Consider the following 23,761-nt stretch of genomic DNA (forward strand, 5'->3'; position numbering starts at 1 on the left):
GTTCAGGGGTTAGCTGACTTGCTCAAAGTGGACTTTCCTCTACAAAATTGGTGATAAAGCAAGAACCATGCTGCTCCTGCACCGTCTTGCTTTTCTAAACACATATATGCCAATACCAAACACGCATCAGGGAACTGGAGAGACTTGTATGCCCCTGGCACTGTTGGTGAGAGAACACTCTTTTCATCAGTCACTAGGTAGATGATTTTCCCCATCACAGAACAGAACAGGAGAAAAGCAATGGGAATTCAGGAGAGGGGCACACTGACAGGGAGACACTTTTAGGAGCTTCTCTGCTGCTTTTGTCACGAGCTCAGCTCTGTATAGCCCCATAAGGATGGGGAAGACTTGGGAGAACAGCCAATGCACAATGCTGCTGTTTGAAGGCACAGAGTGGGATTTAATTGGTATCCTTTTCTACTCCCTGCTTCTTGCTGCAAAGAGTTACAGGTAAGCAGAGAGTAACTAACAAGCAAAATAAAAGCTATGCTGAGCGAGCAGCCCGTTCAAGCCCCTCACATCACATATGCACACAGCCGCCTGGTGCTTCCATGCCAGTAAAGGCTGTTCTGATCCCAAGTTGTTCATCACTACACACCAGCTGGAGAACACAAGGCCACCAGCAGAGTGGCTTGGGTAAGCGATCCCAGTGCGCCAAAACCCAGACCAGAAGTACTTATGCTAAGCAGGTATGTTCTTCTGCTGGCAGTAACACAGATTTCTTACTGGCTGAACCATGATAGTTATAACCTCCAGCCTACCGGGAACAAAACCATTGCTGGGGTGTTACATTTCCAAGACCAGAGCCAGCTCTGGAAGGGACATCATTCTCTTGCCTGATAACCTTTTTAGCTAGAGTGCAGAGTAAATAACACCCCGTGTTGTACACACCTCTATTATTTTGTTTGGGGACCTGCCCAGAGTTCAAGAGTTTCTTTTTTGGCCTGTAGGCCTGTGTTTCATCCCTGGAAGCTGGACAGCATTTGTCTTAGTCTCATCCCAGTGGGGAGTCGGGGTGTGCACCTGGAGCAGGCACCCCTCACCACTACTGGGGACCTTCTGCACTGTCAGCAAACACCAAGCTCAGATCCATCGTTTCTCAAAAGATCTCCGGTCGCACACTGAAGTAGTGCCCACAGTTGTCATTTTTCTCACCATGCAGCTAACTCTATGCAGCTTTGTTTAATGATGTGCAACTTCACAGATGAATATTCTGCACAGCTTTATGAAGGAAGGTAATACCAGTACTTCATAGTGTAAAGTGGTAAATTGTGTGGTCAGCTGAATGAAACAGAGAGAAAGATGTCCTGCAGCTCTGACTAGGGCTCTGGAAGTCTGAACACAGTGGCTTCCTCACAAATTTCCTCTGTAACCGTACATCATGTCTGTGCTCTCCTTTTCCACCTAAGCGGCCCATAATATTTCTCAGTTCTACTTCTTTGGTCCTATTTATCCATTTTTGTTGTCACAGGTATATTTCCACTACTATCTATCTGAGTTCACAGAATCACAGAACCACAGAACTGTCTAGGTTGGAAAAGACCTTGAAGATCATCCAGTCCAACCATCAGTTCAGTGCATCTGAAGTAGAAATAAACCCTCTTTTTACCTGAAACCTCCACGTACCACCATAATACCAATTCCTAAGACGTGACAAAAACTGTCTCTGAATATTGCAAATGCAGTCTCTTTCTTACCTTCATTTACTTCATCATTTTCTTTGTCCACTTGTGCTTTCAGAACATAACGTTTTATCAGTCTTTTCATTATTTGCTGCCAGATGAAAACAGTTATATAATCAGGTGAGCATATATAATTAAACACTACTCACTTTTCTTTCTTAACTATTTCCCTCACATCTGTGTAAGTACAAGAATGAACAGCCCCAGATCAAGCAGTTGCCTCATATGGGCTTTGTTGGTGACACGCTGAGATTCATTGTTACAGTAAAGCACCTTCCTCATCCAATTACCTTTTTTACAGAGCACCGCTACTTTTTGTAGGGAACAGGACAATAGGAAAATATGTCTACACACACCTAATTTAGGCTTTAAGTATGTTCAGAATAGGTCTACTCTTTGTTAAATGCAGTTCATATGTAAAAGGATATGTAATAGTAAGAGATAAATATCTTTGAAAAAGACAGAAAAGTTGATATTTTACAATATGACAGTGCAATGTCAGCTGTAAAGGATTCATTAAGATTGTATCTATTTTTATACTGTAACTGTGTTCCTTGTATGTACTAATATTCTTGTACTGTGTTACCATACCTAATCTAATGTAGGTCATCTAACAGAATTTGCACAGGTGCATTATATACCTTCAGCATTTTCACTAGGGGAACAAGAGCTCCTATTTAGTCTTTTATTTCTGAGCTGCAAAGACGACAGGAAGGTAATACCTGACAGACTCCTCTTACCAGAAAGGAGCATTCCCATCTGCAGGAATGCTGAACGTCACATCTCAAATCACGAGAAGAAAGGAAGGGAAAGTAATGATAACCTAGCCAGCTCAATGCTTTCACCACATCCCTTCCCCAGAAATCAATTTCAGATGTTTGCTTCTCACACTTTCCAAACTGGGACATCAAAGGAAAATGTAAGTTTTGCATGGGCTAGTTTTTAAACACTTCAAATAATGGGGCTTAAACAATAACTGTCTTTTTTTCCAGTAGCATCCTGGAATTTAATTTCTACAGGTTTTCTTTATCTGGTGAAGGCAAAATGTACTTGAAATACAAATTCTGTACCTTCACACAGTTCTATTACTCAAAACAGTGACCACTGTATGTACTTACCTGATAGCGTGTCGGCTGATTGAGAATGCTGTTAAAACTGTGTGATTCAAAAACTCTGGAGTTCGACTGAGTGAAAAGGTTTAACTAGGAAGAAATAGAACAAAATTAAAATATATTATGAAATTCACAGTTAGAATTCAGCTCCATTTTTTTTTCTTGAAGACATCTTGGGGATGTCTCCATAGTCACTATATCTGAGTATTATTTCCAAAAAACCTGAGATTGCCTTGACTTATTTGTCGGTTTGGGGTTTTTTTTTAAACACTGATAATTTTAGCCATCCTGTTCACAGCGCAGCTTCAAAGCAAATGTGCTCGCACAGCTGAGGAAATAATGAATTATGACTTGGAGGCAGGGATGAGTGGCCAGAGCAAGGAGACACTCTCTAAACTGGCTTTAACATAGAGCTGTTGTGGATCTGCACTCTTAAGCATACTTTTAACTATAAATACATGTTCAAAACTATTTCTGCTTAGTTTGAAGTGTTTTTTCAAAGAACCATTTTCAGGAATAGTAATACATTTAGAAAAATGGTCATTGTTCAATTATTCAAGGATCATTAATTTTCTGCATGGCCAATTAAAAGTCACTGAATCAATGACAGCTGACCTCTCTGGTGGGGTAGGGGAGAAAACTAAAGCCAGCCTGCATCTATTTAGTAAGTTTGATGCTTTCTGTAACTGTCATGGGGTTTGTGCCTATACTGCATTACAGCCTGTCACTTAAGCTGGCCATAAGTGGGCTATTTTTACCTTACTCCAGGTTGCCCACCTTTTTGTGGGCAATGAGGTATTAGCTCAGCCACCATTTTTATTAGGGAGTGGGACAGGAGTTACCTTTGCACAGTAATACATAGTGTGCCGGCCCAGCCTGACACAGAGAAGGCTGTGGGCTGCCTTTCCCAGAGAAAAATAGTTTGGTTTGTAGTTCAAGAAAACTAGCTCCACCTGACCTGTCTCAGCAGTGACCCAGACAGGATTTTGGTTCTTCAGTGATTTACAGTCTGATAGCATACTGCTTTATGATATGCAAGCACTACTAAAAGTTTTGTTATAAAAATGTATTTTAGGGTGTTGAGATTTCTTTGTTTTGTTTTTTAAACACATGTTCTGTACTGGAACTTCCAGTCACTGGAGAGAAGTAATGAAGTTCAGGCACTCAGAGCACTAGAGAGCAAAAGATGAGCAGTTAGTACCAAGAAAGTGCTTGTAGCTAAACTGATTTAAATTGACATTTTTATAAACCTGTATCTACTTTCACTACCTACAGAAAACTGGAGAAAATATTTTCTTTACTGAAGATTCAGTACTACCAACAGCTCAAAAGTCCTAGGCTCCAGAGATCTTTCAGAAAAGATGACTAGACTCAACATTTCTGATAATTTACAGTAAAACAAATAAAAATTATTTTCAATGTATTGCTTTCAGTCTTTGTAATACACAGGGCCTTGAGCCTAACTTATAAAAAAAGCCACATGTATCCTCTTTAACCCATCTGTGCCCCAGTTTGCCATCAGTAAAACAAGAGGAAATGTTCTCTAATTCTCACAAGGGCATCATGACACTGCATTCCACTTAAATTTGTAAAGAACATTTAGATACCTGAATTTAGAATGTCATGGAAGTGCTGAAGTTTATTATTACCAAACCCCCCCTTTCCTGTTGTCTTCTGTTGAGAACACAGGTTTTGACAGTAGGAAGTGAATATCACACTGACCACACTTTGTCCTTTTCCTGTCCTGGTGAAAGTTTCCCCTCCTTATCCCCCCACTTTTTTTTTTGTTTGTTTTTACCTTGAACTAAAAATCTTTCTAATGGAGGTTGAAAGCATGTTTATTAAATATTTAGGTCATTCCTTGTGGGAATTATTTGCATCTTTGAATACTCGTTTATTTGTTTTAATTGTGTTTTTCCAGTCATTGGACCTTGTTGTCCTAAGAAAATTTACAGCTATTTTTTGCTTTTATGCAGTACATTTAGGCAGTCTGAAACACAAATCTAGGAATATAAATGCTTGACTAATTACCATACTATCATCAGAAGCACAGATTATATACTAAAAGAAAAGCAGAATGCTGGAATGGATACACAATTCTTCACTGCAATGAAAAGATTTCAGTACCTACCCTAGATTTGGAACTGCCCATTCCCATTTCAATGTCCTTCTGCAGCCGTCTCCTCCTGCACTTAGAAAAGTTAATGATCCTCATGATGAAATAGAAAAAAGATTTGGGGCTTGGTACAAGACTGAACGGTGGAGGTAATGTTTTTCCATCATCAAAATATGATAACCAAAGTTTAGAACGAGCAAACTTCCACTCTACATCACTGTCATCCTGTGTTAAGATATAAAAACAGGTATGTGCTTCGTTTTTATGAAATGCAAAACTTCTTCCAAATATCAACCCTTTCTGGTTTTACATAAAATGTTATTTCCTTGCTAGTAAGACTCCCAGTAGTTCTGCAAAAATGCAACTACTTTATCAAGTCTGTTTTAACTAAATTTCTGCTGTCTTTTTATGGCAACATCTCATTGATAATACTTAGTTAAAACATGTGAACCATTTAAACAAGTTGTTATTTTTGCACTGAATGAAAGCCTACATATAAACTTCTTGCTATTTAAAGTGGAACTTTTTTGGTTTTTTAAAGTCTTGTTTTTCTTATTAACGTGGTCATGTGAATTTGGTACTTGCACAAGTGATGAAGTATTAACTTCAAGGCAGACATGGTTTAAAATTATAGTACTCACATCTTTTTACATAACCAGGAAAAGTAACTCTGATTTATAATGGAGTACAGAAAATACAAACTTTGCTGTCATGAAGAAATCATGTTAAAACTGACAGACTGATTTTGTCCTAATACATTCTTACTGAAGTATTCCAAGGCTGGACTTGGTTTATTCCAAAGGTGAAAAGTTTATTATAACTAATTTTCTCCTGCTGAATTCCCTGACATCTCCCAGAAGTCACTGAAAATACTGGAAATGACATATCCATTTGTACCCTACATATCAGATAATCTTATTTTTTCCTGCTAGTGTGGGTGTGTGCCTGCATCTATGTGAATGTAGTACTCTTCGAATAATATTAGAACTCATGGTCTGAAAAACTGGCACTATAAATATACTTTTACTTTCCTTTCAGCAACTTGGGATTTACTTTTAAAACCCAAGTATCTTCTCTACTTAAAATTTTCTGAATTTTTTATTGGAGTTGGATGCTAAATAATTAATTATTTTAAAAAATGAAGATACTTTGTCATCATAATGAAATTCAGATAAAATATAACTCTTTTAATAAGCAATGCAGCCAATAACTTTGTGTAAAATTCAAATATTCATTCAACAGAGCCATTTGGCAGATTTGGAGAAATACTGCCACTGTGTTTTGGGGTCATATGGCAAAGCCCAGTAAACCTAGAATTGAGTTTTAATATTGTACCTAAAATGGGAAAAAGTGCATATTACACACAAAGCGTGTAAGCATTGTGAAGTAACATTCAGTCACAACAATCTTGAAGATCCTGTATCATACTCCATGTACAGAGGCATATAAATGTAATAAAGTATGTCCATGTATCACTGCTGTGTATAAGTGTCTAACTCCTGCACATTTAACTAAAAAGTTTGAGGACTGGAATTAAAAAACAGATTTCCATTAAAGAACACATCAAAATACATTTAATCCATATCCTAATGATCTGTCAAAGACTGAGGTGCACTGCATTAAGGAAACATGCAATAAGCATCCTAAGGAAACTGGGAATGAACCACCCGTGTCTAAAATGCTATGCCCAGTAACTTTGTTTCCTACTTCACAGCAGTCTTCATTTGAATATTACATTAGATTTTAGGATTTCTGGATGGACATCTCCTTAGATGCTTATACGTGGCACAAGATGTTCAGATCCTGTAAGGTTCTGCAGCTTGGCTGGTTTGTTAGATAAAGTCAGTCCTAGGAACATGGTGTTTTTTGTGATCTCCTTTACCGAAGTAATCTCTTCACTGTACTTTTGCATATCAAGATGTGCTCACTGAAATAATTCCTAATAATTCTGCCCTTTTTCAACATAACAACTAGAGAACAGAGCCCACCTCAATTTCTTGATATGAACTGTTGATCATAGCGATCAGCATGTTGAGCAGAACTACCACCATCGTTACATTGTATATGCCATAAAGAACATAACCAATGTTCTCTATGAACTTATGATCGTATTTGAGGACAACGGAGGTTACTTCAGACAAGCCAAATATTGACCAAAATAAGGTCTTGAAACTTTCTTCCACTCTGTAGGGAAAAAAAGAGGAAGGCATTATTACTAACTACACAAATAACTAAGTTGTATTTACAGTAAGTGATAAACAATCTCAAGTAATTTGTCTGTGAACCAGGTTTGTAGAGCACTGATCAAAACAACAAACATGCAAGAAAATATTTTTTACAGTATGTTCAATTTCTCCAGTGCTCCACCTATCCACCATATATAATATAGTTGTAATAATACATGCAAAACAACAGTCCAGGAATTAGAAAGCTATTACATTTCCAGATTGTGAGATGAAGCATATTCTCATCTCTTTATTTTCCATTCTAACTCTGCAGGGGGCAGACCTTCCCTATTCTAATAAAGCTAAAAATGGGGCTGATGGGAAGAAAACTGCTGCACTCCTTTCAAGAGCTTCTGATTAAACCTTCCATTAGGAAGGGGGCTCTCAGAAGTGGGTAGCAGCAGGTTCAGCAGCAACACTGACAAACTAAACAGATTTCATAGGATTTGTTCAAGACCTGTTGAAATCAGTAGGAACCAGGCACTTCAACAAGAGGCAGGCACCTACATACACTTAAGTTCAGGACCCGCTGCCTGTATTATCTTGTCTCCATCCCACAATCAGGATGATTCCTGAGGCACTGAGCTGCCAAGGACTCTCGGACAGCTGCCAGACAGCTCTTCAAGCCTTCAGGGCCTTTAGGAGTGGATCCTTTTCAAGCTGCTCTCCTCATGCTGCCATTCCTCTTCACACTCAGGAAATACTGCTACAGGCTGACTTGTCATGCAGTCAGGAGACAGCTCACTGCAAAGCTCTACCCTGCCTTGCTGAGAGCTGGGCTAATGAATGCAAGCTAAGACATGATGATATTCAATAAAGATTTTGATGTGCCTTCCACTGTGCCCTACAGGATTTACTGGAAATGACTTCTTCCTCAGTGCTGCCAAAAAGTGAACCAGCAGACAGCTGTATTTTAATAAGTATAACTAAAGTACACCAGTACACGTATCTTGAATTACCTGTTTTAACACTGATCAATTATTTTAAAATGCAAATAATCTATGAATAGATGTTTATTCTAGCAAAATAACACTGCTATGTAAGAAAAGCATATTAAATTCATTCAAATATTATGCACACTAAACACCTGGTATGAAATACTGTGACAAAAGTATCATTATATTTCATTATTTATCTAAAGAAATGACAATGAGTAAGACTAAGTGCAAAAATCAGGCTCAAATTAATGAGGCGTCATGGAATCAACTATGTGAAAATACAGAAGTTTTTACAGAAGTCATGTCTCCTGCAGAAAGATGGGAGAAAAGGAAAAGTTCTGAACTTCACCGTCCTATGGCATTACTTCTGGTTTGGAACGTCCTAAATATTTATCACTTCCAGCATCACCTTGCTTCAGGAAGTTAAAAAACCAAGCAAACAAAAAACTTCGGAGATCGTAGCAAGCAAAATGGATCCAAAAGAGTCCAATGCAGTTTACAGATTTGTTTCAGTACCAGTCTAAGAGAAAAGTGTCATCCACAGAATCACTATTGCTGTTTCTTGACAAATTAAGTATATTTGGAGGCCTATTATTGGCATCCAGGTTAAATCTCTCTGCGTATCAATTAGGTCTGGCAGAGCCCAGTTAAAGATTACGATTCTATCAGCTTTGGGAAAATGTCATTCAGAAGCTATCAGTAATGTTTTCTTGTAATTTGGTTGCCCACAAGTCTGTGTGATTAACATCATATACAGGTTAAATTATTTTAGACTGCAATGAAAGCTTCCATTACACAAGTAGGAAAGAATTGGTCTTTTGTATTCTGCTTCCTAAGGTTCTGATACCTGATTTCCCGCTGACTTCAACTGTGTTCAGTTTTATTTTAATGCTAGGAGAGAGCACACAGTATCTCGCAGACTTTGCTACCTTAGTGAAAAACCTGAAAGTTTCATATTGGCTTTTTACTTAAATCTAACTTCATACTTACGTTGTAAAGGCTGGGTTTAGTTTAGCGCCAAGGTAGTAGGAATACAGTATGAACATTCCAATCATAAATGCAAGAAATACCATAATAAAAAGGACCATAAACTTGAAGATGTCCTTAACAGTCCTTCCAAGTGAAATCTGCAAGGGTCCAAAACTCTCATTTGCAGGCAGGATATATGCAATCCGAGAAAAGCTAAGAACAACCGCAATTGCATAAAGGCCTTCAGATATTATCTGAGGATCAGATGGGAGCCATTTATCTCTAGCTGGAAGATATGAAATATAGGGGTAAATATAAGGAGTTACTCATTTATCACAATGCTGAAAAATAAATATTGATAGGATTTTTCCATGAACATGTCTGAATTTAGTTGACAAAAATATTTGAAGAGTCCAGTAGTTGCTACTCTATTCCTATTTCCTTTAAGTCACAAATGATGAATCACAGAATCACAGAATCACAGAATCAACTAGGTTGGAAAGGACCTTGAAGATCATCTAGTCCAACCATTAACCTAGCACTGCCAGTTCCCATCTACACCATATCACCCAGCGCTATATCGACCCTACTCTTAAACACCTCCAGGGATGGGGATTCCACCACCTCCCTGGGCAATCCATTCCACTGCCTAATAACCTGTTCTGTAAAGAAATACTTCCTGACATCTAGTCTAAAATATAAGTTATATTACCTTTTGCTAGAAGAAAAACTGTATTTGAAGAAATGTGATATCTTCTTCTGCAGTTTGCATTTTAACCTGAACTATGTAACAATAAGTAATTCCTTATTGCTTTTCTTAACACAACTGTATTATCAGCTATATTAATAAGCACTTTGCTAAAGCCAGAAATTTATTCTTATTTTGTGTTTTATTGATAGGAAGTTAACAGTGTTGTTTGATAAACAATTTCATTTATTAATCACACCAAGCTTTTGCCATTGTTACAAGTTCAGGATATAACCTAGTTCCCATTGAAATGAAGATTTTTGTCATCTACCTCAATGGAAGTAGGATCATGGTTTTTACACACAATATGCACAGAAACAACTGAGTTATATATAAATTCATAAATTGTTTATTACATGAATTAATGCACCATCTTAGCAAAATAACACTGAGTTAAAATGTGTTTCATATCAAAATACCATGTGTTTCTAAATGTGTATGTACATAGTGTACAAATTCAGATTGACTATATAGCAGACTTGGTTATTTAAGTTAATTGCTATTATAATGAAATTCATAAAGCATATGCTAAAATATACCATCAGCAGCAAATACAGCCTTTGCTGGTGTTGCAAATAGAGATTCATCACACCTTTAATTACAATTTCTGCACTGCAATAACTATTTAGTACTTTTATTGTATTTGAGTGGATCTTTACTGGGCCAGCATCCTTCCTTCAGCAGCAAATGCTGATAGATCTTTACAAATATGTGTAACTGTATCAAACAATTTCACCAACCAAAAAAAAAATTCATATCAAAATTTTATCTGCTGTGCACTAAGCCAAAAATAAAATATAGCTTGCAAATGTTTAAAATCAAGAGGGTCAAATTTAGCTCTAGGTTAAGCAGTTACAAAAAAATTATGGACAGCTACATTTGAACTGATTTCATCCTCATGCCTATTGTTTGGTTGTAATATATTAGCAAACTTATTTGTCAAATTAGTGTCATAACAGCTATTGTTTACATAGTATAGAAACAAAAATACCGAGGCAGAAATGGTTAGACAATGCTATGAACACAAACACATGCAAATATTCACCTTAAGGCTTCAAAATGCTAGTGCATCCTACCAGTTTTTCTACGTTCAGATCTGGGTTGCAGAAAAGTTAAACTCACCATAAGTAAAATATTCTATTTCTGGAGGAAGCGTGACCTCGGAGAGGTCATTCTCCTCAATATAGTTGTCCACATATTGTTGTGCTTTTGTGGCCTGCAGGAATGCCAGAAGCCTCGCTGTGAAAGCAGCAATGAAAATAGACAGCATCCCAAAATCCAAAACATTCCATAACTGCAAAATATATTCCCTAGGTCCTTCCAGCCACAGCTCTTTGCATTCTGACCACATCATACCTGCAACAAGAAATTAAAAAAAAACATTGCAATGTTGGTCAAACTCTTTTCCTTTAAACTCTCTGCATTATCCCATTTCATGAAACCAGGTGGTACAAGAGGAGCAAAAATTCACTTATTTGAGGTGTCACAGCCGCATCATACACCTTGATTAAGGCTTTCTTGGTTTCAACAGGGTTGATCAAATGGCAAGGTATTGATATGCAGGGATAAAGCTCAGACATCTACACATAGGGCAGTGTAGAGCCACAACTTTGCAGTGAAAGTATTGTGGCCTAATGACGTAACAGTATGCTGTACTTCTAAAGAAGGAACAATGTTAAATGTGGAAAAAACCCTCTCATTTCATTACCATTTACACTCATAAAACACTTCTGAATCAGAAGGATTAATTTTTACAGAGGAGCACAACTACCCAACTACACAGATGACCAAATATAAATGGCACAATTATACTGCTGGATCTCCACTTCACAGAATAAGATGCTTTTCAGCACAGAAAGTGGAATTTGGCTATGTGTAATTCAGTTTTCTTACTCAAGCTTCTCCTCAGAAATTCATTTACATGGAGTTACTCCAGATCACGCCCTCATCATAACCTAGAAATGTAGTTGTTGGGAATCAAGATTTTTTCTTACTTCAAAAAGGTTTCTTAGGAAAAAACAAACAAACAACAAAACCACAACCCTGCAACTTTTTTTTCCTGTTTCCTTGGCTGGGTAATTCAGAGGAGTACTGCTGCCATCTCAGCCATGTGCTGGATTGGCTTGAAGCTGGTTGTCTCTGAGGGCCCAAGAAATTTCTCACAGTGACTTAGTCCTAGAGACCACCAAAATCTCAATCCTTGCTTTCTGTCAAATAAAAAGGCTGCTCCCTACAAGTATATGCTGGGACTACCAAAAGGCAGCACACAAGGGATATGCATCTCCCTACCCTAACATAGTTTAAGATATAAAGCAGTGCTTAAACCAGGAGATACTGGTGATTCAAAAGGCAGAGTGAGGCACCTTCATATAGCAGCCACAGTAACACTTGCTTTCTCTTCCACAGGCTGTAAAAGCTGAGAGTGCTGCATTTATCATGTGGCTAACTGACATTTTGCTATGTAAAGCACCTGACTTTGATGAAATGCTAGAAGATAACATTTTCTGCCATACAGAGTTTCAAACGGGCTGATCAGGTTTTGTGAGAAAAACTGAGTAATGAGAACTGGCTCATTAGTCACTTGACACTGGTAGAAACTCTGATTTCTCCAAATGCTACCTAGGCAGCAATGCCACATGAGCACCGGTGTGTTAGCACACTACCGCCAAGCAGTGGGAACTCCTGACCTTCTGGCACGCACAGCAGCCTAGGCTTCCTGATACTATTTAAGAAAACCACTTCAGTGAAGTATAATTTCTGTGGTGTTCTTTTCAGCAAACCTGTGCTCTTGTCACAAATGCCAGAATTACCAAACAGTATGGCAAATCAGTAAACAAAATCTTACCCCATGCTGCAAGAGGGGGCAGCACAGAGATGCTCTGATGCTTTCACCAGTTCTAATGCACTGCTATCTGCTCTAAGGGTTTATTCTAACCACACAGCAGCTGGAACAAACGTTCTCCTTTCTTTTAGAATTTGTATCTGCAGGAAAACAGCTGACATAAAGATGAAGGGGCAATATACCTACCAAGTACCCATACCATGATCAGCATTTCTGTCCAGGTGAACTGGGTAGTCTTCACCCTAAAGATCTGCTTAGGGTAATCAGTAACAGTGACATTCGGTAGCGTTGTTATGCCTTCAAATCTGTCTGAAGCATTGAACACCAGCAGGCCTAAGAAAATAATGAAGGATGCTGCATGTGCCACAAATTTCATAAATGGGCTTCGAAGAATTCTTCCAAGCTGCAAGGCAGAATGAAAGCAGTCACTCAGTTTTCTCAAAGGAGCAAACTCTTTCATCAGGCATTCCAGAAGCATAAATGGGCACTCAGAGCTCAGGACAGTCCAAAATCTCATTTTTAAAGGATACTCTTCCAAGTGCACCCAACTGTGATGCTTTACCATTTCAGACAAAAGTCTCCCAAAGGCAGCCTCATGGAGTATGTTGTCCTATTCATGAGTACTCATGTTACTCCATAAACTCTTGATGGCTATGTTTGAGGGGAAACACTCCAAGGAATTACAAATGTACAATGGCAGTGACCAGAAAGTTTGATCTAATGACCAAAGATACCAATGGGGGGCAGAAGCAAGCCCATGGAAAATAAATAATTCATTAAAATCTCCAAGTAGCAAAATGCTTTACCTACCAACAAAAGTGTACTATTAGCTTGTCTATGACTATAGCTCTATGAAAAATTACAGACTCATCTTCTCATCTCTGGCTACTGTATTCCATCCATAAAATATATATATTCAGTGCTATAAGTGCCAAATAATTAACCTGTGTCTAGTAAAAATAATTACTATTTCATCGCAATGGAATAAGAAGAACAAGATCAGAAATATTACTATTTTCAAATAAATTCAGCTGATTTCATTCACATCTGCACCTGGTCGAAGGACAAAACAGTAACAGCAGAGACAGTCTGTCTGCAGCAGAAGACCACACTGGAAATAGCTATGGGCCTGTTGCTGTTACTCACTGTCTGAAAAAGAGTAGTCTGTGATCCCATCAGTACTAGCCTTACCCTGCAAGCTGGCATCAGAAGTGCCAAGCTACAGGCTGACTCCTCTATGGGCAATACTGCCAGTATCCTTTATTTAGACAGTGAAGGTGTCATGTGGCCAGTGCTGCTGCAACTCCCCACCCCATACCCAAAAAACACAGATATCACTGAGGCTGCACCACCAACAGTAACTTGTGCATTGGCTCAAGCACAGAGATGGCACTGAGATTCCCTAACGACACGCTCTGGACACCTCTTGGGGGGGAAAGCTTGTGTAGGTTTACTTGTTCTTCCCAGCCTACCTCCCTTTGGGAGGAACAGTACATTTGAAATACACCTCCTTTCTGCAGCCTGAGCAGGACAATGCTTGTCCCATCTCTGCACAAGGTGTGACAACGTAGATGCTAGACAGACTTCTTCATCTTAGTTGCTGCACACCTCTTAAGGCCAAAGGTCTCCCATGTCCTTCAATACAATAGACCAATATACTGCTCCACACATAATGCCTGACCTTTATTAATGTTAATATACAGTTCTAATGTGATAAACTATCACACATCAACAATATTATTTAATATTCAAAAATCCCCTGTGAAAAGCTGCATTATCAGCAGTATCTGATAAGAAGGAAAAACCAAGATCAGCAGATGGGGAACTGGAAGTATCTTTCTTATTTCAAGGAACAGTTTTCCTGAAACTGGGGTCAGCTACTATGAACCAAACGGACCAGCACACACTAAACAGCATTTACTACCTGTGCAAACAATCTCAGGTTCCCTTCCTGCTCCTGACCTTTAGAAAGCATTTTGAAATTACAATATCAAACAACTGATCTGAATGTACAGTACTTTTATTTGACATGAGCACTAGGAAAAATGTCAGGTGTTTCTGGTACTGGGAATTAAAGCTCAAGGACAAATGTCACTTTTCCATATTAGACACTAGCTAAAAATATATTAATATGTTTCTGTGATGTGGAGCTGTGAGGAGGAATATCTTTACTACAGATATTCATGGAAAGTGACATTTCAGAGAATAATGAAAGTAACAATTACACTATTTTCATAAATGTTTATCTTTAAAGTAAATAAATATTTAACCTATCGAAAACATCAGATTCCCTTGAAATATGCAGGATATGAGCAATATCTTATCCTTTTTGAGGAGAACTACAGAGAAAAATATAAATGAGTGAAACTCGTATTTCTTTGCTGTACACTTGTTAGGAAATAAAATTGAAAGACCACATTCAGCACAGAAGTACATTTACTTAAATTTTTAAAAAACGTTAATGTAACTGATAGATCTTCAGTAAATCAGGAGGAAGATTTCTCTATATGCTTCATTTGCAGACAATTCACATGCTACAGACTATAAGGATTTTAGAGAAACTGCTGTTAATTTCATTGTGAGATCATCAGGAAATCTGGAAGCACCCATATATTTTCACATAATCTTAAAAGAAGTAAGAGTTTACAGTTGTGCTCTTCTACAAATACACCCTATCACATGGTTGGAATACTGCGTTGAATTTAATTTCTACTCTATGGTTCACCTGGCAAACAGACCTCCTAGGGCAGGAATAACAAATATTTTACTTAACCTTAAATTCTGCATCAGTGAAGTCAACAGATCTTCTGCTAACAGTTTATATGGGAACAGCATCAGGTCTTAAGATGCCATCAGAGAAGACCTAATGCAGAATCTGAGTGGTGACTTTCAAAAAATCTGTTACTAATTCAGATACATAGCAGAGACTGGGGAGATGAGCAGGAAACTACAGAAATTTAAGCAAGAAAAGAAAGCTCTCAGAGAAGGGTTTTTTCTTTCTTTAAACTTAACAACAGTTTACTTCAATGCTTCATCACTGTGGTCCCCTCTTTACAGTGCAAATAAAACAAACAGCACCTTTTGGCTCAAGACTAGAGATTACTAAAAGTATCATAAACCAGTTAAAATTTGTCAGCAGCAGAATTAGAAGTACAATATTGCATTTTGAATGCCAGAAATTGAAAAAAACAGCTCTCAGAATAGTATAAGATATGTAATTTATAAAATTCAGTACCCTGCTACATGGTGCAATCCAATACCCAATGGCTAGAAATGGGAGGCCCAATGCCACAACCAGCACAACCAGACACTTGATAGCTATGGTCTGCTCCCGTAATCCTGAGAGATTTTCATACCAGATAGTCAGTAGCTGTTGCTGACAGTTTGGATGGGCCACAAACTGTAAAGAAAGAGAAATAAAACCAAGACATATTAGAATTTATAAGAAAAATTACATAACTGCTACATACATGATCATGATCACCTTAAATATCTGGTGTTAATTTAGACCTTAAAAACGTGTGTTTCCTCCTTTCCTTTAAAATAAAGGTTAATAAATAAAGAAGAAACTGCTGAGCTGATTTAAAGCAGCACTTTGGGGACAAGGTTGCACATGTGGACAGCCATCACTGATAGAAGCCTTTTATGCATTATTAGAACAGCTTCGTGTACCCAGCTGGATCCTGTCAGAGCTGAACCTCAGCCCTAAGTTCTAATAATTTCTCAGCAAATCAAGCTGATCCAAGCTACATGCAAAATTTCTGTGGAAACTGAAAATTCTGGTTGGACCATAATCCACTGTTAGCCTCTCCCGTTCCCTGCACATGCTCTTCACAGACCTCCTCAAACATCATTGCCATTTGATTTGGTTCTTTGACAAAGGCTCCAAATACCTCCTTAACTATCTATACATTTTCAGTCTAAAGCTTACTGAGGCAAGAAATAAATGAAGCAAAAGTACAGCACAGATTTTAAACCTCACCAGAACACACAGATGAATATTGAAAGGGTTTCTTCTCTCTTACTACCATCAATGGTGCTAGCTATCGCCTCTGCTTAGATGTACTTGGGATTTGAAAAATAATCAGAAGCCACTTACTATAAACACATTTTTATGTTTTGTGGAAAACAAAATTTAGCATTCAGTAATACAAGGAAATTCCATTTTGCGAACCAGATAAAAAGATGATCTTATGGTTCTGATGATGCTCTGAGAACTCTGTAATAGACTGTATTTTGTTGTACAGTTTTGTATTTTCTCTAAGTTCATGCCTTTGATACTATTTCAGCTGAAAAACATTAAATCCTCAAATCTGACAGTTTTCAAAAATAAGTTTTCCCTTTTCACTATTTCAACATTTTAAAGGACCCTGAATGTACAGATTGTTGTCATTATACAGTCTTATGCTATTCTTTGTGTTTTAATGAGTTGTTAACACCTTAACAACACACTGCAGAAGGCTCAAATAAGATCTGAGGTATATAGTGTAACTAAAAATATACACATTTCCATGATTTCTGAGAAAGATTATTTTTAATGAAGTCTTTTAGGAGATGTCCATTTTATCTTTACTGATTAGTATACATTATTATCAATATTAAGTATTTGCTCATTTACTTATATAGCAGAAGGACTAAAAGGTATCAAACATAACAGAGGAAACCACAAGAGTAGATGCATACAAATATCCGAATAAATATAGTCTCTGATAAAATGACCGAAAGGTGACGTATTCAGGCATTTAAACAAGAATGTCCTGATCAGCAGTAGTCTAAGCATACACAGACACCAATGAATTTCAGTTCCTTGAATGTTGAGCCATTTTTGGAATGTTCAACCCTACATCCAAATTTTGGTACTTAGTTTTCTTGTACCCAGACATAGACACGTGAAAGACAATTTTCGAATATACTCACTCTCTTTTGACCTAACTCTGATGCTCACTGAAGTCAATGGTAAAATTTCAACTGACCTTAACTAAGCAGAGCCAAGACATCATCAAGGATTTTAAACTGCTTTAAAATAGGGGGGGAGGAAGCCAGACAAACATCCAGACAAAGAAATAGGGCATCAAGTGAATTTATCAGGATCTAGTTATGAAAAGACAATCAGACAAGTGGAAAAATAGGTTTAGGATTAATGCTTAACTTCTCCTCAGACAGTTATTACAACACAAACTTGCTCTCCTGAGTCTTTCATATAAGTTTTGTTGGTCCCTAGCTTCCACAAATTCTTCCTTAAGTGTCCCAAAATTGACAGGGACCAGAGATTGAAATGTTAAGACACTAAACTGGCACATATTAAGGATCTAGTACCCACTAAAAAACAAAACAACCACCAAACAGTCAACTTCCATCTTTCTCCTATGCAGCAAATACACGCAAATGTTATTTGCCTGGCTTCAGTAAGATTTCAGTATGTTCACAGGGAAAGGGAGTGACTCCCTGATTAATTATGGAACGACAAAACAAGCTGCTGCCAACAACTGCATTTGTTTAGATATGCTTTAAGTTTTACTTTACTAAAATTGCTTTTGGTCAAGATTGTTGGAGGGTGAGCATGTATTGCTCTTATTTTTAAAGCACTTTTGTATTTCTTTAGGATGAAACAATGTGGACAGAGGAGACTGTGCAGCCACTCCATCAGGATTGTGCTGTGTAACCAGGAGTTGGGTGCTGCTACTGAAGAAACATAAGGTGTTGGAAGGAATAAGTATTCTATAGCTCCCTATGTTCTTTGCCCATTATATTTACATTTCTGAAGTGTTATCATATTAATCATTACCACTATTACTATTATACCATGTCCTGTGAGACTGCTGCATCACAAGAGCATGTGGGACATTAGTTAAACAGAAGGGTAAACAGCCTAGTTATCACAGCAATTTGAAGAAATATGGTCATATGCTTGTCACATTGGTTGACAATAACTAGTAAATCAGAGTAAAGAATGCTAGGCAGTTTCACAAAAAGGATTTGAAAATAATTCTGATAAATCGTGTTGGATTAAGAGATTTGATCCGAGTTGCTTATACTTTAAAAAAAAAATAAACAAAAACCCGAACAACTGTAAACCTTGGATATCCATTTTATTATCCTTTGTACTCTGTTGAGATCATAATGTACTATATACCCTGTTGTTTGCCAGGTCTTGCCTGCAAAACTCCATTTATATTCCAAATCTCATTTAAAAGTGCATACAGTAGCACAATAGGGCAGACTTCTTCAAAAAATCAAATTAAATCATTGGCAATGAAAACAGGGAACCTTAAAACGCTCAAGAGGAGGATTCCAAAGCTTCCCTTTAAAAAGGGAAACAATATTCATATTTTAATCTACTTTGCTCTAAAACTAAAGTCCCAAAGTATTTTGGTGTGTGATTCATTATCCAGTTAGATCACATATTAATGCAGTTTGTACCTACAGTGGAATGGCTCACAGAAAAAATAAAAAGATTTTAAAGGTCTTAAGAAATTAATGTCAGCTTGAACTATATTTGTATTCTTTTTATTAGGCTGTCACTTTTGAAGCTTATTCACCATAAAAACTGCCAGCCTGGCCCATTTGAAAAAAAGTCTGGGTTTTGTGTGTTTGTGCATTCTGACATATGCTCTCAAGTCTCTTCTTTTGCTAAGATAAATTTAATTCTCAACTCATCAAGGGAGAAATCCCACAGCAGATTAACTGTGGCCGAAGACACAAAAGTAAAAAGTTATTTCAAGTTATGAAGACATTTTTAAAAAGCAGGCTTAAAACTGTAGGGAAGAGGAGAGAGAAGCAGCACCCACATCATTCCTCCTGTTACCAGAGGGAATGGGAAGAAACAGCAAAGGAGCTTTAAGGAAGCTCGCCTAGGGCTATGAATCCGCCCAGGGGCCCTCTTGCATCTCATCCAGAGTTGCGTGCTGGTTTATTCCTCCTGGTCTATCAACGTTTTGATCTGATGCTAAGAGGAGATCTGCCTGTGCTACAATTTTCCCCAGAAAAGGGAGGAGTTAGTGAATAAGATGCCAATGGTTATGGCAAGTTCTTGTCTGGCAGCAAGTCTAAGGGCTGTCGAGATCTTAGCAACTTATTTAACTGTTGGCAACTGCACAATAAGCACCACTTCCAAGCCCTCAGAGCAACTCATGTCACTTCTCCCATCCATAAAAGCTCTGAAATTCATCCATCTCTCCAGCTCTGCTGAAATACTTGAATTTATGATTTTGTTGTTTTTATTTTCAGCAACTGCAACCTCTTCTACATCTTCTTCCCCCTGTATATCTGTCTCACCCCCCAGCTTCATCTCCTCCAAGGACAGTAGATTCACATCATATTTCACCTACCAATCACATCATCTTGCAACCTTTTGTTCCCTCTGCATTTCTCTTCTCCCATCTTACTGTTCATGCAGTTTCTCACTTTTCATTACATGTTGACTTTATCACATTTATCTAATATTTTAGGATCCAATCCAAACCCCACTGATCAAAAAAGATGCATGAGGATGGTATCTGGTCACTAAAAAAATGCCAATTTTAATTTAGCTGCTTTTCCAGGCGTAATTGACTGTAACACTTCAGATGCATTCAGTTTCATGACCATGAAACCAAGTCATCAGTATGTAAATATTTTTCTGTCTGACTAAGAGTGATTATAATGTTATTTATTCCTAACATCCTAATGACTGAGTTTAGACATAGCAGGAACAGATCCTGGCACACTCTGATACACAAACACACAACACGCAAAGAGAATTTTGAATCTTCTTTCTTCAGTGTTTGAAAATAAAACCCTGTGATTTTACTCAAACTCTTATTGATTTCACTTGGAAATTCCACTCTGATTTTTATCTCAGCAAGAACTGCAGAACTTGCCCCAGCATTAGCAACTTCTCTGAAATTTTGTTGGCAATCTAGAGTTAAGATACAATACTAAAAGCACTACTGCAGCAGCAGTCCAGCATAAAGAGCAAGACTACTTGTTACAACTTGTTTTTCTTGGGTTTTTTAATTCCCTTAGTCCTCCACTATTGGGCCACAGTTTCAGTCTGAACCTTACCTTCAAAATCATGTCCTGTTTACAAGATGGGCTACACTTTAATGCAGTGCCTAGGGTATTAAGTGCATGAGTTTCATTATTAATAGAATTAAAAACTCCATTTCCCTAGCTGTGAACTTCTGAGCACATTTCCTCACTTGTCATATGCTTTCTCCTGTCTCTCCTCCCTCTGAAAAGGGCATACAGCTCATTCACCATTTCACAGACCTGCAGTTCTGTTGGGCTGTACTGTTTTTGCAACAGTGAACTGACCTTAATGTAGCTGACCTAGAAGCACAGCTAGAAACACTGAAAGCTGAGAAACATAAGCTACATCCATGTCTTCTTCCTACAGTTATAGGGTTGACAGCATCCCATGTGGAGTTCCCACATCTGAATCTGTTCTACAGTCAGAATATCGTTATAATCTGCCACAGCTGTAATGCAGCCAATCCCAGCATCAAAGGACCACCGTGGCTCAATCCTTGTGATGCCCTCTATACTGGCCATTTACAGGGAACAGCACATGTATGAATATGGTAACAACTCTGCACCATCCATTTACTTCCTTCCACCAAGATCATTAGTCTTGTAGGTTTTGAACTGTATTTGTCATGAATTGGAGTCAAAACCTTGAGTTTATCTACAGATAATCTCTTGCAAGAAAAGACAACAAGTTTGCTACATGGAATTTTTTGCACTACGTAGGTTTTTGTTATTCTTAACAGACCTGGGTGGCCCTTTGCTCAGCAATTAATTTAATCAGTGACAATGACCTCTTAGAAGAAAACCAGAGTCTTCAGCAAGAAAGCTGAGACACAAGTCTCAGCAAAGGTTTGGTAACATTAATATGCAACAGTATAAATAATTCATATGTTATTTAGATATGGTAACATGCTTATTTACTTTGATTCTTTCCCTGTTCCATTCTTTTTAAGCCATTTGATATTTGTATATATTTACCTTGAATTTTGGTAATTAATATGCATTTATCTGCTGTACACCCATTCTATATTGGAAACAATGAATTGCTGTTTGGGATCTGCATTTACAATTTTTGTTAACCATCTTTTGGGGACATAATAAACACCAACGTTTCCCAGTTGTTCTGGCAGGTTGCTTACAATTCATTTTATATGGCAGATTGGCTCAACAGGTGGCCATGGAATACAGTGTTATTTGTTCTGAAAGACACAAGGCTTCTTGCAGAGATGATGAAACTATAATGGCTGTTAAGAACGGAAATGATGATAACCATGTAAATAGGTAGTTGTAAATAATACATAAGCATTGCTGTATTTCTTGAGTCCTCTCACAGTAGGACACCATATTAACTATTTTCCGTGCTAGGGTAGTGGGATCTTGAAAAGAACAACAGCTATACATTGAAAACTGCTATGATAAATGGATACACATTATGTCAAGCCTGTGATACACAGCTCCATTTTTCAACACGACATTCATTCACAAACTAACTGTTCATTAAAAATTACTTTGAGAGGCATCAACTGAAAACACATTGCACTTTACAAAACACTGATAAATACAGGCGCAAAGATGAAGAACTGAAATGAACTGATTAACTAGCCACAAATATATTCTATACATTTTCAGGACTGAATTTAAAAATAATTTTTAAAGGAACACACAGAGTGAATGATGTAGAATTTCTCACTACAACCCACAAAGGTGCCGATGAGCTGTTTGATTCACTGTCATACTTTAAAACATTATTAGAATATAAATTAATATACTTAATGATAACTTAGATGTTCTCTTTTCCCTTGTCAAAGTAGTAAGAGGAAGACTTTTTTTTTTTTAAAAAAAAAAAAGACCTATGTGTTGATAGGAACACTAGTAGAAAGCTGCAGGATTTACTTCCCAGAATTTACTTGCCCAATTAAGTGACTTAAGGTAGAAAGCAAAGGTAATAAAAAAAATCATGAACAAACTAGTTCTTTTCATTGGTTGAAACAAACACTTTCCCAAATACAGCCTTCTCTTTGGATCAGATATTATCACACAGACTGGCAGGAAAACACATCCTTACTTCCACTGAGTGAAAGTCTGGCTCCACTGAAATCTCTTCTTTTGAATTAATCATGAGAAGAATCTGACCAACTGAGTATAACCTTGCGAGCACAGCTGATTTATGTCATTAAAATCTCCTTTCAATTCTCAGCTGTGGAAAGTAGATTAAACTAAACTCTTACTCTGTAGTCCCCTTCTGCTAGCTTCTGCCTTCTGAGAATCTTGATTATGCACATTATGTCTCAGTAATGCATCTGACCACCAGTTTATAACACCTGTGGAATAACGAGACAACACTGCGTTGCAATTACAGCATTTGAAAGCACTGGCTATAAGGAGTTACCTTTTTGACTTCATACTTAATGGCCAGCTTCACACGGCTCAGTGATGCTCTGTGTCTCTGTGCTTCAACTGGTTCAGAGTTCAAATCCCCATTCAGAATGGCCTCCACTTCTTCCGAGTCTCGGCAGAGATCAAGAACACCCACCACAAAATCCTTGCACTGCATAGACAGCTTGCGATAGTCATTCTGAAATAGAAAGGTTAGAGAAAATGGCCCATGACAAACATGCTTAAGAGTCAATAGCAAGGAAAAAAGAACCAGTACAAGCTGCTAAAAATTAATAGCGTGTGACTTTTACACAGTGTGTCAAGAGTGTACCAGACGTTACAGAGATCTTGTACAGCAGAATCTTTTCTTCTCTGATACAAGATAGCCACTTGAACAGAACATGATGACAGCTGTTTAACAGAGCATGGGAATATAATAATGTGATGAAAATAACCCAGACAGGCAGCAAGGAGAAGCTGAATGGACAAATAAAAATTGCACAAACAAACCAGGACCAGAACTCTTGAAATACTAACCTCATCCTTGCAAAAACTTTGCAGACAATTCATGAAATAATAGTTGCAGTGTTGCCTCCCAGACTACAAATATACTTCTGCTCTTTCTACACTGCTAAAACAGCTGCTTACTCTTTACTCTGATGTATACCGTATTCCTTTCCTGCCCTTTTTTCCCCACCCCACTTCCCACTTATCCTTGCAACTGCTTCACACCCAACAATGTGTAC

The 23,761-nt window shown here is 37.7% G+C and overlaps 1 protein-coding gene across 2 annotated transcripts in view; it reads right to left on the reverse strand.

The window, feature by feature from the left end:
• The window catches only part of TRPC3 (transient receptor potential cation channel subfamily C member 3), a 46,771-nt gene that overhangs the window by 1,859 nt on the left and 21,151 nt on the right, over positions 1-23,761 (reverse strand). For both annotated transcript variants that reach the window (XM_074823592.1, XM_074823593.1), the window contains exons 3-11: positions 23,029-23,214; positions 15,868-16,032; positions 12,819-13,035; positions 10,913-11,146; positions 9,064-9,328; positions 6,899-7,094; positions 4,926-5,135; positions 2,801-2,884; positions 1,698-1,773 (exon numbers count right to left, since the gene is read on the reverse strand). In XM_074823592.1, coding sequence (XP_074679693.1) covers positions 1,698-1,773; positions 2,801-2,884; positions 4,926-5,135; positions 6,899-7,094; positions 9,064-9,328; positions 10,913-11,146; positions 12,819-13,035; positions 15,868-16,032; positions 23,029-23,214 — 1,633 coding nt within the window. The remainder of the gene's footprint in view (positions 1-1,697; positions 1,774-2,800; positions 2,885-4,925; positions 5,136-6,898; positions 7,095-9,063; positions 9,329-10,912; positions 11,147-12,818; positions 13,036-15,867; positions 16,033-23,028; positions 23,215-23,761) is intronic.

Source organism: Strix aluco, chromosome 4, assembly GCF_031877795.1.
Source record: "Strix aluco isolate bStrAlu1 chromosome 4, bStrAlu1.hap1, whole genome shotgun sequence".
Lineage (NCBI taxonomy): Eukaryota > Metazoa > Chordata > Aves > Strigiformes > Strigidae > Strix > Strix aluco.